Source organism: Agelaius tricolor, unplaced genomic scaffold (assembly GCF_023055355.1).
Source record: "Agelaius tricolor isolate 1412-34295 unplaced genomic scaffold, bAgeTri1.0.p SCAF_8, whole genome shotgun sequence".
Lineage (NCBI taxonomy): Eukaryota > Metazoa > Chordata > Aves > Passeriformes > Icteridae > Agelaius > Agelaius tricolor.
The window spans coordinates 15,001,866-15,017,811 of NW_027269268.1; the positions used below are offsets into that span (position 1 = coordinate 15,001,866).

General features: G+C 44.1%; 1 protein-coding gene across 11 annotated transcripts in view; it reads right to left on the bottom strand.

Annotated features, from left to right (window-relative positions):
- EPHA5 (EPH receptor A5) overlaps nucleotides 1-15,946 on the bottom strand; it is a 193,165-nt gene that overhangs the window by 73,563 nt on the left and 103,656 nt on the right. For 10 of the 11 annotated variants that reach the window (XM_071431709.1, XM_071431704.1, XM_071431708.1 and 7 more), the window contains exons 4-5: nucleotides 13,594-13,749; nucleotides 7,579-7,914 (exon numbers count right to left, since the gene is read on the bottom strand). The exons of the other annotated variant lie outside the window; for it this stretch is intronic. In XM_071431709.1, coding sequence (XP_071287810.1) covers nucleotides 7,579-7,914; nucleotides 13,594-13,749 — 492 coding nt within the window. The remainder of the gene's footprint in view (nucleotides 1-7,578; nucleotides 7,915-13,593; nucleotides 13,750-15,946) is intronic. 11 annotated transcript variants of the gene reach the window in all.

Sequence of the window (15,946 nt, forward strand, 5' to 3'; positions counted from 1 at the left end):
TCACACTCTTACAAATTCATTTGATTAGCATGATGGGTGCATGGCAGAGGAGAAATGCTCTGTGAAGCTGCCATACCCTGAGCAGTGTTTCTATAGCACAGCTCTTCAATGCACAACTACTGAAACACAAATGTCCAAACTCCCATTTCCTCCACTGTTATATTTAATGTTTGAGGGAGATTACCATAAAGAGCTTACTTGGTTTGCTACAGCAGGCAGAGAACAAGTGGGTTGTGTTATTAAATGCCTGCAAGTTTATTTCTCTAACAGCACTGAAAGTATTTTTACATTCTTTTTTTGGCTATTTTGGAATCCTGATGTCTTAAGAGTACTCTCCACAGTATCATTTATGCAGACTGTTAAAAATGTAAAACTACTTTTAATGCTAAAATCAGAGAAATAACATAGGAGACAATGGAATTACCAGCTTGCAGACTGAGATTAAAGAGCTGAATGGGACTTTATCAGCAGAGAAATTCAAAAGCAACGTTCATGGGGGAAAAAAAAAATCTATAAATTGATGTCATCTGGCCAGTGGAACCATTTCAGATGCTTTGCTTTTGGTCTCTGCTAGGTACTGTACTCAGTACAATACAAAGAAAACTCCCTGGCCAAGAAGAATGTGTTTTAAGGGGATTAGAATTAGATTAGTATAAGATTACTTGGCAATGCTTTAAAAATATGCCAGTAAAATGGGAAATAAGATTTTAAACCAGCTCTATCACTCTTGTAATGTAACATGAGTAATGCCCTGCAAAAACACAAGTTTCTTAAAGCTCTGACCTTGTGAAGTTCTTACTACACCTGATTGCAGCATGGCCTGCTGTATGCTTTTTGGAAAAAAGTTAGTATTTGCTACTCATACACCTCTAAAAACCTGGTCTCAGATTGCCCAATATCTGCTACTTTACCCCAAGCCTGAGGTGATGCTGCTGCTGGGGATTCTGGTGGCTCAGGGATGTTACAGAGCAGTGCCAATCCTGCTGGCCGCAGCATCTTAAGCCAAATATTTGGGCAGCTCTCTCTCCCTCACACCCATCTGCATGCCACCATGTGGGTGCAGGCCATGGATTCATTTTCCCCAGGTATAACCCAGGATTTGCTTTTTGTACCTCATGCCTCATAAGTAGCACACTTTGAAGAAGACTAATTGCTTCACCATAAAGATGTTTTGTCTCACTGCCACTGGGAGATGGTAAAACCTGCACCCTTCTGCACAATACATAATGGTTGTCATAAGCTGAATCTCATAATGAGATCTTCAGCATCCTTCTTTTTCCCTTTTTCAGGGGGAGGATAGATAGAGACAACTTTTTCTTACTATTTTTATTTTCATCTATAAGTAAGATGTTTTAATTTCATGTCAAAATTGAAAGGTCTGTCTGGAGATGCAGGAAAATTATTTTTATTTCATCTTTTATTGTCCTTATATATCAACCACAGGGTTGTCTCACATACTTCCAGAAAAAAATGACCTCTAACTAAAAGTCATATTGTAATTTGGGGATTTTTTTTTCATATTCCAAAGACTTGTCTCAGTATTCAAGCATGTATTTCTAATATGTGAAGTATAACAAAAAGACTTATAACAACCATGAAAAAGCAGCAATTACCAATAGGGGAGTTGTAAATAAAAGTGTAAAATATTAATCTGATCCATAATTCATTTGGTAGCAGACATCCAGCCATCTGGGCTGGGGTGAACTCATGACTCCAGAAAAGGACGCTGGATGAAGATTTTGCATTCAGTATAAATGCAGCCATCACCAAAAAACAACAACAAAAAATCGAAACAACCAACCTTTTGTACAGCACCAGCTTTCAGGTTTTACTTTGCCAGTGTGTTTGCTTTTCACAACCTGCGATTGCATGAGATTGTGCTTCAAAAATATACCAAAATACTTCTTGAAGCTGATTACCAGCATATGCATGGAACTTGACAAATGAAATTATTCTCTTTCTGGCTGAACCTTCACTGGCAGATCAACACTAATTTTCACATCTCCCTGAACATGAAGGGTGTTCACAGCCAGCAGAAATATCCTGCTGCAAGGGGCAGTGCAGGGTGCACTCAGCTTTAAATAGAGACTATGGTCTCTGAGGCAGTACAGTTTACCTGCACATATTAAAATAGCCCTGTATTCACCCGTCCTGGTATGGAAGACATTCTTTGCTTTTAAGATAACATTGTTCTAGGTTAAATGCTGCAATACCTGGGTTAACATGCTGGAAGCCAGTGCTGCATCTCTAAATGGCAATGCTTTCCACAGAGATGGGCAATTGCAAACCTTAAAACCTCTATTTATGCCACTAATAGCTCCTCTCTGGCCAGTGTGAACCTAAAGCAGAGTTTAAAGTACCAGGCATACCAAATTCATAAAGGATTGCCTGCAGCCATTAGAATTTTCTCAGAGTCCATAAAATAATTAGACAAATTCATGCGAGAAAAATCCATTAACGGCTATAAAGCACAAAGAAGTGTTCCCTGGAGGTTGGAGAAAGCTCTAAGGAAGCCCTGGGATGTGTGTGCATCCTGCTCTTAGCCCTTCTGTGGTATCCACTAGTGACCACTGCTGGGAAGGTGGAGCAGCCCAGTGGATCAAGTATGCTTACAATGGATGTTTAAAGGCAAGCCCTGCCTAACATGCTGGCTGTGGAAAGGCAGTTTTTCAGAAGCAAGCATCTGCTTAAGCTTTTGCAGACCCCGGGCTAACAGTTCTGGTTGAAAAGTAGAGCTGCAAGACCAGTCTTGCTTCTTGTGTGAGATGATGGAACATGATGCCTCTACTGCAGCATCCACTTGGAAATTTTCTGCTATTCCTGAAGAAAATAAGTAAACTGCTCCCTTCCCCACGCCAAACCAAACAAACCTGTGAAGACTTCAAAGTTGGAAGAATCAGACCCTGAGTGTTACAGGACTTGAACCCATCAGTTCCCAAAGGCAATCTCTGGAAATGTGGTTCCCATCTCTTGCCTCATTTTCTGATGTCTTCTTCCCAGACTGTGCAGGGCTGCAGTCTCTTGAATTCAAGAGCATGCAGATACTGATGTAAGATTGCAGCAAACTCTATGTTGCAGATTTCCCTTTCCAAATCACTCTTGGCTGCTTTTCAAAGAATGTACCTCTCCTGACTGCTATGGAAAACACCTTCTCCCCTCCACTGCAGCATCCCAGCCTGTGCAATTAAAGGAAGAACTGTTGTTTTCAGCACACTTCCCCACTCCAAGAGCCTTCTAGCTGCTCCAAGCAGCTAGTGATTTTTGGTCAAGTAGGAAATCCGTAGCCATTCCTCCCAGACAGCATTACAGGTTGCCAGGTTCTGTCCTCCAACACCTTTGCTTAAAAAGCACTGCTGCTCCACAGGATGCAACTTCTATCTCTGGTTTGGCCTCAGACATGCAGACTTCTTGAGGCATTAGACATATTAACTCCTACTCAGTTAGCAGGCACATCTGTACCTTTCTTCTCCTCTATGCCCAGAAGGAGGGCAAAAATATCATACAGGTCACAGAAGGGGTTTGAACAGTGGCTTCTAACTTTTCAAACAGAAAACAGGCAGGGGGTTTATCTAAAAACACACACAGAGAAGGTCTTTAAGTGCAAAGGAGTCTGTGGCATCTGGGATGCCGGCAGGGGAACTGCCCCACTCTCATACCCCCCACCTCCAGGCCAGTTCTGTGCCTGAAGCCATTCCCAGCATGGGACTTGCTGACATCAAAAGCAAAGAAAATTGCTTGGCTGTTTAGGCTGGCTTAAAGTGAATACTCCTGGCAGGTTTTAAGCCTAGAAAGGTTTTAAACATTGCGTCTTTCCAGTGTGCTCCTGCAATGATACAATGGGTGAGCAGGCAACCATGAATCAAAACGGCTTGCTCCCTATGGACCCATTAGGAGACACGCCTCTGACCAGGACGTCATGGTGGGTGCTTGATGTACACAGGGCAGATAAGGTGAGAGACCTCAAGGGAGATGCACATCTCTGTCCAGAGCGACAGCATACCTTAATCATCCAGCCTGGTGAAAGCGCTGAGAAAAAAAAAAAAGTCATGCAGTTGTCACTTGAAAAGCAAACTTCAGTATTAACAGTACACACAGACTGCTCTCTGGGAACCATTTAAATAGGTGGAAGTTCCAAAAATATGAAAACTTGAGCAAAACCATGAACAAGGGAAGGATGGCTAACTTGATGCTGTCATTGGCACTTATGAATTATTCACTGTGCTCCAGCCCACATGCATGAGGCACACTTCTGTGAGACTGCATTACAGATGGCTCCCTGCCACCTGTGCTGGTAAATCCCTTGGACACGTATTTTGCAGCAATGCCATAGGGGAAAAGCATGCTTGGGTCAACTCCTGTCCCTACAAAGGGAAGAAGGTCCTCTGTCTGCCTGCTGCACCTCTAGGGTAGCCACAACGGAGGCCAGCACAATTTCTATCTCTCATGGCTTGTGGCATTGCTCATCCTTCCTAGACACTTGTTTTCCAGCAGAAAACACCAGCAAAATCCCACAGAAACAACAGAGGGTTACAGGAAAACTAATCCTGCATGGATCAGCCCCATCCCAAGTACTCCAGCCAGGTCTCCAAGGACTGGGGGAGCAGAAGAATGCTGGGGTCACCAGTGGAGATTAGCAATCAGCCTCTTCTTGTGCACAAAAGTTTACTGTTCCCTCCCTCTATTTCCAAACCTGAGTTCAAAAGTTTGAAGTAAAATTAAATCAGTCTGAAAATGCCAGATGGATTGCAAGCACTGATTCTTTTACTCATTATTTAAATAGAGGAAGGGGGACAAACTATTTTGGAGAGAATCACCTTTTTTTTTTTTTTTTTTTTTTTCAGGAAGGAATCCCTTTGAGAGTCTAACCAGAGGTAGTTTCTGCTGCCAAAAGCTGCCATACCCAGAAGAGGTGGTGCACATGAAGACTCACTGCTTGCACATTCTTTACAGTTCTGAAATGAGCATGGTCTTCATGGGATGGACAAAAGCCAAACCAACAAAACAGACCCTGGCATTTCTATGCAGTGCTGGGTTACTGAATATGTGCCAGCAGGACTCCAGCAGCCAGACCTATCCCATGGCATGCAATTTTTCAATTTCCTGCAGCCAACAGATCTCGTAGCAGGATTTCTCCTACTGCTGCAGTTGGCCTTGTGTCACTGATTCAACTTCATTAACCAGCCTCTGTGAAAATATAATCACCATCAGAAAACCTGTGCAAGGGAAAAGATGAGACACAAGAGCTGCACCTCTTACAGATAATTCCAGGGGGAAGGTAGGTGGCCTGAGACTCCCTGAAGCCAGATGTGCCCTGCCTACTCTTACTTAACTGTTGAAGTCAGTCTTTATATCCAGAATCACTGGGCATGGAGCACTCCATTACTTGCCTCAATGGACATTTTTTGGCGGCACCTTAAAAAAACAGATTCTCACTTTCTATGCCTGGCAGTCAGTCATGTTTGTAAAGTCCCTCTTTCCATCTGCTTTATTTCTGGCATGGGTACACCGATGATGGCCCAGGGGAGTGCTGAAAGAGCACATCACTGGGAAGCCCATTTGATGCTACAGCTCCAGCAGACAGGCCTGGCTCACCTCACAAATTCATGTTGGGACCAGCCAGAGAGACAAGGAAACACAGTCACCACTGTTTTCTTTACACTGCAGTTTGGTTGAACCTCCTGCTGAATCAACCATGAGAGCACACAGGTGCAATTTCAACATCCCACAGTGTATCAAACACCCAAGGCTTGATCCACTAATATCTCCTGTGATTGTGGCTCCACTAAGATAGACAGGGAGACTTAACCAGAAGCTACACTCACCTACTTGTCCTTAGCACGGGACACATTTGTCACAGGTTTCCCATTTCCTCTAAGAGACCTTCCAATACAAAGCTGCAGGTGATAACTGTGCAAGGGGGTTTTTCTTGGCCTGATGCACAGAGATGCAGCTACATGGATAAATTCTGCTGCAGCTATCTATGGAGAGTTTGGGACATAAGTCACAAACCAGTACCTTTTCCTCACTGATCAGAGAGGTATCATCTCCTCATGCACAGCTACATTTACTGAGATTTATGTGGATTTAACGCCACACATCAGGGAAAATCCAGTGGCAGCAATGAAGGACCAATGCAAACCCAATAACAGGAAAATACACTTCTTCCAACAGCAGAGTTACTGGCAGCAGCCGTCACAACAGGAAAACAGTAAACAGCATTAGGACTGTGACACCCACTGATCTGCACTAAACAGGTGCCTTTAATGGGTGTCATACTGCTGTCCTCTAATATTCCTCCAGCAGATTCCATGCCACATCTATCAGTAGCACTCCCAGCATGCCTTTATTTCCTCTCCTCAAGAAACATATGAATGATCTGTCCAACACTTCAACAATCCAGTTTAATTACCAGGACAGGTATCTGCACTTCCTTGCTGCTGGCTGCCAAGCCTGTGCACGTACACCTAGGTGGCAGGAATGAGATGCAGCCCTGCTCCAGCTAGTGTTTTTCTGTTCCACAGTGAGGATCTGCCAATCTGCATCCAGCTGTCACACTGAATTGCCCACCAGGTTTCCTGGCTGAACCTTGTCTGGAGAAGGCAGGGGGTGGCTCCAGTGATCTGGCAGCACAGTCCTCACAGTCTCAAACGCCACCTGTTAACAGTCCTGGAAGGGCTTCATGGTGGATAAAAGCCACTAAATTAAATGGCAGGAAGTAAGCCAGATAGGAAAAGGAAGAGACCCTAAAACACAGAGCATGAGGGACCAGAGAAGGATAGGTCAGTCTCCAGAGCTTTACAGAAGTTGTGTGATGTGTCTGGTGCGTTGATGCACACAGAAGGAGAAGTAATAATGTTCTTGCCTCCCATCATACCTCCAAGTGACAGGGGACAATGGCAACTCCATGCCTGTGTCCGAAGTGACAAGTCATTTCAACTTCTGGGCAAAGGAAGGGCAGACAGATCAGAGCCCTGGACAAAGGAATAAACCAGTCTACATGATCTCTGTCTGTACAGTGCAAAACCAAGAATAACACAGTATGATTGAAATCCTAGCCCTACTCTGTCAGGGAAGCAGTGACAACATATCATACCTCATCAGCCTGAACCCAGTCACTTTAGCATCACAGTGTAGAAGAGGGATTAAATTTCCTGAAGTCACTAAAACCAACTTTCTTAGGGTAACTGTTTGTAAAGTTTAGATGTTTTAGCCATTTTTAATCAAAATGGACTCTTAGAAATTTCCCTTTCCCAACAGGAAAGACAGCCTTTTTTTCCTGGTTTAGTGGATGGATACACCAACATGTGAAGAAGTGGAGGTACCTCCAAATAGCCTAATGTAAAAGGAAAAGTCACAATTCCTAAAAATGTGTCCTGCTGAAAGGAAACATACTGAAGACTGCAGTAATTATAACCTATGAGACAAGCACTGCCCACCTCCCACCCCCCATATTTGAAGAGGCCATAGTCCAGCCCTCCATCCTGGAGACTTCCACCCATTCCAAAGGGAGGTCTGCACTGGGTCTGACTGGCTCAGGCTCCCACCCCAGACATTCCCCCAGGTTGAAGATCCACTTACCTGCCTGGTTTGTGGTTACATTTACAGACACAAACTGCCGGGCTCCGGGGTTCTGGTCGGACACTCCGTTCACTGCCTCAATTTCAAAGGTATAGTTTGTATGAGCAAGCAGATCCACCATCATGACAGAGGTGTTTTTCAGGCCGGTTTGCTGGGGGAGGTACCTGACATGACCGCCACACGCCTCACACAGACCCGAGTGTGAGCTGCACTTCTTGCATGCAATATAATAAGACACATCTTTCCTTCCACCAGTATCAGCAGGGGGAATCCATTCCAGAAAGACACTAGTCTCGTTAACATTTGAGATGGCACTCCGAGGAGCAGAGGGGGGTCCTGGTTTGCAAAGTGAGAAAAACACATGGTAAAAACAGTATCATCAGTCATCCTGCTTGCTACTACTCTCTAGGCTGAAAAGAGATGTCCCCCTTGCTCATGGGGACCATTTGCAACAACACCTGAAGAACTGGGAAAACAGGGATTTGTTCTGAGCACCTTGCTCAAGAGATCTGTGTTGGGATGCAGTCACCTGAGTGGGAGGACAGGACACAGGGCTGGCTGAAACCCAAGAGGAGGAGCACTGCACCCTGGGGCATTGTCTCCAGTGCTCTCCTTGCTCTTCCTGCAAAGGGATTAGCAAGTCTTTGCCCTGTCCAAGCTCCTGTTGGCTTCACCAGGGGCAAGATTCCTCCTCCTTACCCCGCTGCCCCTTTACCACTAACCCCTAGGTCCTTAAAAAAAGACACACACTAGAGTTTTCACACCACCCAGGTACTCAACTCAGATGCCAAATCTTTCCTCTGTATGCAGCCGCCTCTTCCCATCAGCCATTTGGCAGCAGTCAAACCAAAGCTTAGCTATCCAAATCACACTTAAGCGAGACACCTGATGCAGCCCAAAGCAGATGGTGATCTGCACGGGCCACTGGAAGCACGGCTGTGTCCTGCCACTCCATGGCAACCCTCCTGGTCCTGCCAGGCTGGTTACCCACGCCACATTTGCTTACTTTGCCAAGCCTCCCTGCTCAGGATGCTAGCATGGCACTTGGCAAGGCTATCCAAGGAGGAGCAGCTGCTGCAGAGGTACCAGAGCACCTGCACAAAGTGGGCTGCTTCTCCTCATCCTGGTGGGAAAGGCCACAGCTGGGCAAGCAAAGCCCACCTGGAGGCACCTTCAAGACTTGCTTCCTCGCAGAAGGTTTTTGTTTTGAACAGCCTTGTGTTGCAATGAAGGGCAAGCTGCAGATACACCCTGAAGACAATGTGAAAGGACAAGCAGGAGTCTCATGCAAGATATCCTCATGTTAAGTACTCAAGGAATGCTAATGAATGAGGAAGAAAGAGGAAATTTATCAAAGCAAGCCAGGATGGATTTTAGTCACAGACCACCAGTAACTATACAGCAAGGGCTGGGATTTTTGCGAGGGAAGGCAACACAGCACACTCCTCTACAGTTTGAATGAAGTTGTCAAAACCCATGAGCAGCTCCTTGAAAAGGGTCCAATGAGTAGCTTCACTAGCTAGACATCCATATGAATCCTAACAGGCTGACTTAGGCTGTCATCTTCTCATTTTGTTGTGATAACTAAACTCAATTCGTTATTTAAAACAGGCAGTGTTGCAAAAATGAAATCACCTTATAAACCAGAAGCATTCTCCTCCATTTCCTTTTTCTATTTCCCTCTCTGAGTATATAAAATTTGTAACACTGATAAACTGAAACACTGTAATGATTTCGACTCAAGCTGTTCTGATTCAATGAGAAACTCGCTGCCAGAGGAAATAAATAATCCTGATGTATTTTTTTCTTTTGTTTTTCAGAGGAAAAGCAGTTGAAGAAAAAAGCTGAGTTGGCTTAGGAAATGCCAGATCATCTTTGTTTTGTTTTGTGATCCCTTCAGATCCCTACAAATAGGGAGCAATCCACTCCCAAGCTGCACCCCAGGGATGCAGCACTATTGAGCTAACGACACCAACACAGAGCCCAAGACAGGACTATTTTCTGCAGCATCATACTTGTACTGATATAATGGAAACCATGGAATTCATCACTGGAGCTGTATGGAGTTATATGTGCTGTACTTGAGGATTTTTTTGTATGTTTTTTACTGGTTAAATTGCCCTATTTTTTCTTCCACTGGATGAATGCCCTTTTGCTGATGCCAGTACTCCAGGAAAAAATAGAGAACTCAGGCACAAGAAACACTTACTGGACAATGTGTCTTTAACAGGGGATAAATTATTACTTTTGTAAAGTCACCAGAGGTTTTTACTTGCTTTGTACAGAAAAGTCAGCTACTCTTCTTGAGGGCTTAAAAACATCAGCTTCAGTGGAAATGCTTTAAAACTGGCTTTTGTAACCTATAAAATTAGTGTTCTCCCAGGGCCTCAGAGAAAGGTCTTTAGTAGAATCCTGAAGCTGTACCTGAATAAAACTTGGCTAAACCCCAGCTGGGAGAACAAAAAGGTGTTTTTACCTTCAGAATAGGGGGGGCCTAGATCTGCTAAGGTGGTTTAATTTCCAAACTCCTGTTTTCAAGGGCACAGATATTAGTCTACTCAGTTTAAAAAAGATCAATGTAATTTTAAAATTTGCTACTTTATACCCTTAGATTCACTCCTTTTGCACCACAGTTTTCTGACAAGAGGCAAACGCTTTCTGAAAACAAAAATATTTCAAAACAAAAGTATTTTCTTGATGCACAGTAAACCTGTTGTTTACTGATGCACATATTTTAAAAATATAACGTAAGGGAGAAATTACTCTGAAGACAGAAATATATGTATGTAAACACTCAAAGTTAACTGTAAAGTTTGTGCAAGTAGACTATTACAGTAAATACAATAAAGTCTATGATTTTTCCCATGTGTCTTAATATTACAAATATTTCCCCAACATGCACTGGGCAACAATAAAGCTACTTGTAAGAGACATGAGGAGAAAAGGGTGGAACTTTTTTTGTTTTAAAGAGATGTTGTGCAAGGAACTGAAGCTAGGATTACTTAGTTAAGAAGAAACAAAATGCAATTACTTACTGGAAGATGCATAATAATATTAAAAGAATTCTCAAATATCCATCAGGACCAAATTTTTTTCTTTTTTGTCTGAGAGCACTAATTATTTCAGACTGCATCACAGCACAATCAGTTTCAAAATTACCAATCATTACTTATAAGACATACTTAAGAAACTGGAAAAATTGAACAAAAATGTATTCCTCCCGCTCCCTGTACTTAACTGAGCAAGTGACAGTGATACAGCAGCTAGTTTTCTTTAGTGATGCTGCTGCTGGTGGTGGTGGGGAGACTCATGCAGCTTGGAACTGAAAAACTCTCACTTTAAATTAAGAAAATGTTATTTTACAGCTATACTGAGTGGCAAGTTTGCAGGTGTAGACGTGAAAACAAACATTGATGTATTCTCTAAAATTAACTGCATTTCTTGTTGAAGGAATCCTATGAATATTATTAACTTCTGTGGCAATAAATAATAAAAACGTTAAAAAAAACCCCTTGCAATATTTTCCTACCAGTCATGAATCAAGTCTCTCTCACTTTTGTTTTAGCTCACGATGAGCAGTTGCCTTGCAGATATAACTGGACTGGTTTAGAACACCAGTGTTGCTACCTACTCTTTACTGCCCCTGCCAAAATCTTCTACCCCTGCTGCTGAGCTGGCACAGCACATGGAGCCCTCCTCATCACCTTCAGCACAAAGAGAGCAGTATTAGGACAAAATCCTAAGAAAAGATGCATGGGGAAGGTGAGGGTGACAGAAGCACATGGAGAAGGCTCAGATATTCCACCCTGCTTTTGGGGAGGTAGGTGTGAATGCCAGCAGAGGTGCTGCAATGTCCTCAGCTGTGGCTCTGGGGTTTGCAGTGGGAAGCAGAAGCTGAGCTGCACCTTGATGGGTATTAAACTTCTCATCTGCCCCAGAAGGACTCTTTACCCTGCCAAGCCATATCCTAACACAGCTTCAGGCACCACGTCTGGGCTTTACACTAGCTTACAGTAAACTCTCAAAACAAAAGTAAAACCCACACTGAAAGAAAACCACCGAAACAGTAAAAGCCAACAAACTCAGTCACCACCAATAAACAAGCACAAAATCCCCAAACAAACATAAAAAGAAAATCCCATGGCAGTTGCAGCATTGGAAATTACAGCCTTCCCCTAGAGGGTTTGAACTGCACTAGAAACCTGGGAGAGATAGGCTCTTGAACTTAACTTCTTTTTAACAGGAGTTTTTCACCTCACTTGCTTGTGCCTCTCCAAACCCTGCTGATGCTACTCAGGCCATAGGCATGCATAAACATCCTCCTCTGGGATGGCAGCTCCTTCCCTGGCTAAAGCACCAGCAGGACAGACTGCATGTGCACCTTTCCATTCTGGGAAGGGCAAAGAGCAGCACCACTGACGGTGGGCAGGAGGCACAGCAGACACCAGAGTCTGGCATAACTCTCTCTCAGTTGCTGGCTTTGGCTCTGTCTGCACAGAAAAGCCTACTTTATGAGTGTTCCAGAGCTCAGTGTGTTTCCCCATTCCATGCTGGACCACATTTATATGAGTTTTTTTAAGTCAGGCCAAGGGGTAAAATGAACATCAAGAAATGCTGCTATCAGATTTTTCATGCTATAACCCACCCTGGCTATGCCTCCAAAAGACTCTGGCACACCTATTTAATAAACTGGGAAGTGCTTGCATGACTCACCCCCCCGACCTCTTTGATCTGACAGCACCAGTGACTCCAATGCTGCCTAAGGCTGCCTTCTCCTTCTCTGCAGCACAGCTTCCAACAGCCATGCTCCTTTGCCTGGTGAAAATCAAAGGCAGAGTTCAAGGGGCCCAATTCTGCTCCAAGTGCCTCCTGCAGGCAAGCAGAGAGCTGCCAAGGGCAGTTTCCTTTGAGAGAGTGTGTCTCCAACAGGAACAGACTTTTTCTTTCTCTTTTTGAAGTGGAAAGATGGGGAGATAGGAAGGACATCTGTATTTACTGGGAAAGGCACAAAAGCCACTACCATCTCTATATGATGCAAAGTACTTCCCTACAGTATGGAAGTCACCACTGCACCATTGTCTAGTGGCTCTGAGTATGTATGGAGTCATAAATCTACTTTTTCCTCCATTGCTTAAGTTTCTTGGCAGGCCCAACTGCTCCTGCACCAGTCATTCAACTCCATTTCAGAAATTTTCAATCACTTCTGCACCACAAAAGTTACATTTGGAGCGTCAGTCCCAGCGATCAGTCCCAGCTCAGATCTGTGCTATACTCAGCAGGACTAGGTGGGGGCATGGAAATTGTGGCCTTAAGTATCTGAAACATAAACTGAACAAGGGACTTTCAAGGTACAGCTGACAGAACAGCTCATGGATGGCAGGAGAAGGGTAAAATTAGTGATTCTGATTACACCAGCTCCACTCTGGAGTCCCAGTAGCCCAGCGTGCCTGTTACACTGCCCACCCCCTACACCCAGGGGATAAGTTCTACATTTTGCAGAAGCAGTTTCCCTCACAGAGTTTTGAGAAGGATGGCCATCTCCAGGCAGATTGGAAAGACAGGGCTCTCCCAGCTTGTTTAGTGAAAATGAGCTACGGGATGACACCAAGCAGGGCCATGGAGATTCCATCCATGCCCGCTGCTGGCAGGGACTGCCCGCAGTTAATTCCGCGCATGTGTCCCGTGCTGGCACCCAAGCACACACCAACAGGGATGGCTGGTGCCATGCTACTGGCTGAGCCCACCCAGCAGTGCAGGGAGCAGACAGAGCATTTGCTCATTACAAAAACTCCTCCTGGCTTGGATGGCAGCTTTCAAAGCAAAAAGCACTGAGAAGCCTCTTCTCGTGTAACCCGAAGTACGGTGGACAATGACAGTGACATTACAAGTGTGTCTAGACTAGCTCAGACTCCAGTGCAGAGCCTGAAAAAGCACATTAGTTAGTATCATAATGTCTAGTCACAGTACAGGAACAGCTTGAAAGGATTAAAAACAACCCTATAAGCACATGCTTACTTGTACAGGCCATTGTAGGTGGGTCTGATTCCTTCCTAAAATAGTGTTCTTCACACAGGCAAGATGTGGATGCTTCATCAAGTGTGTAGCTGTGAGGGGGACATTTGCTGCAGGATGGACTGTGGGGTGAAGCTTTGAAGAACCCAGGTCTGCATACTGTAAAAGAAGAACCACAGGCTAAGCTCTCCCATCATAAAATCAGTCTCTTCACATTTCCTTTTAAAAAACCCCCATATCTTCAGCTATAAAACAGACAAATACTCACAAGCTATTTAGTTTGCATATTTTAAAACAGTCTATGCCACTAGCAGATAGCGCATACTTAAATATCTGCATGAAAAGAGAATGTGAATTTGTTGATTATTTCTTTCCCCTAGCATCTGCCATTGCTGGATATTTATTTTCCTTGTTGAATGCATTAGAGGTAACATCATCTGGGCTCTGCTTTAGAAAACATTACTGTGATTTTTTTTTCATTCAGTCTTAGCAAAACAGGTAAAATACATTTCATGGTTTTTTGTTTAAGATGTTCTACACTCAGAAATCAATGTCTCAGCAAACAAATAGCAACACAGTGGTGGAGGGGATCTCAAGATCGACATCTTTAAGACATTGTGATAAGGCTACTTCCCTAGGGTCCTTCCCCCTGCAAACCTGTGAGGAATTTTAAAGTGCTCCACATGACAGGCTGTTCTGGGTATAGTCTGAACCAGGCATGCTAACCATACAAGATATTTTTCCAGCTCCAATACATATGCATGACGAAGCACAAGGACTTGATCTGAGAGCTACTTTTTTTCTTACAAATCCACGGCTATGGGTAGCTTGGGATTTTTATTTTTTTTAAGTAGTTTGAAATGAACACAGTAATATCTTGTTTCCATCATCCTGAAACAAGTGCTTTTTCACCTATGCAAAGCTCTCTGCGCTTCACCTGTGTGTGCACACTCTGCCAGAAGCAGTGATAGCCACAGTTTTGCAAGTGTTTTTTTTAGGGAAAAACCCAGCTGGCTCTGTATCATACCATTATACACAGAATTACAAATGCACTGTTAGCAAAAGGAGGAAATGTTGATTTTCTGTTTGTCTCAAAAAACAGAGGCATAGGGACATGTTAAAGTAGCTGTAAAGTGCTGTTACCTTTCTTCCTTCTGAATTGCTTTAAAATATTTCTGCCCAGTATGATATTAATGATGCACAGATCTGCTAGCAGACTTGAAGAAGTTACCTGTAAATCCCAGAGCCTTTCCATCTGCATTCAAACTCTCCCAGTTGTAATTAGCTTGCAAAGGAAATGAGTGCACAGCGAAAGCATTAATATTATCCCATCAGGAATGTCCCAGACAATCACAGCATGTGCTAAAACTCAGCAAGTGATGAAAGAATTCATCTTCACCGTAGGTAAAGTATAGGTTTTTACTAGTGCTCCCTTTCCTCTGATGGACCAACTAGGACAACTGCTTCTAAAGTTGGCTCTGCTTCCTGCAGTACCAGAGAAACTCCCTTGACATCTTCCCTTTTACGTCAGTAGTTTCTCCACCAAAGGTGAGACCCTTGCACATCAATTCCCAACTCCCAGAGCTGAACTGCAGGTCTTTGGTGATGAAGATCACTCATGCATCAAATGTGTGATTCAAGAGCATCCAACAGACCTCCCCCAGACCCACCTCCACAGCCTTGCCTGGACTATGCACCTCTCAAAGCAGGCACCACGCAGCCCTGAGCAGGTCCCAAGCTCAGCACAGGCTGCCAGGTCACCCCATGGATCTGCAGCCTCCCTGCCCTGCTGTATGGGGTGATCAGCTCCCTTCTGACCTCCCCAAACCAACACCCTCCCACCATATTCCACAGCTTCCTTTCTTCCCACAACACAGGCAGAGAACAACTGGTTGGACTGGAGGGATTTACAGGTTCTAAAATCCCGTTTTCCAAAATTGCTCATCATCCAACTAGTGTTCCATTCCTAGGCTGTGGTATCCATCTGCAGGATGCAGTTGTTCTGCTTGGTGCCCAGACACCAGGAGCCGTGAACAGATCTAGGGCTGAATCTGTGCTTGATGGCTTTCAGCAGACTTGCCACAAGCTGCCCTCGTGATTTATGGCACATCCCTCAGTTTCCAGCACACACTTAAATTCTTCTATTTACTTTACAGTCACCTTCAAATGCTGCCCTACCTACAGCAAGGATTGTTACAGAGTCTCTGGAGAGTCTTCTGGGAGAGAAGATCACCAAATGGTTCCTTTCTAGGACACAATTTGTATTTCAAGGTCAAATCAAACACCTTGCACACCCCAGCAGAGGTGGGGAAATGAAAGCACTAAAATGTGCAACATGTAATGACAGCAGTGCACA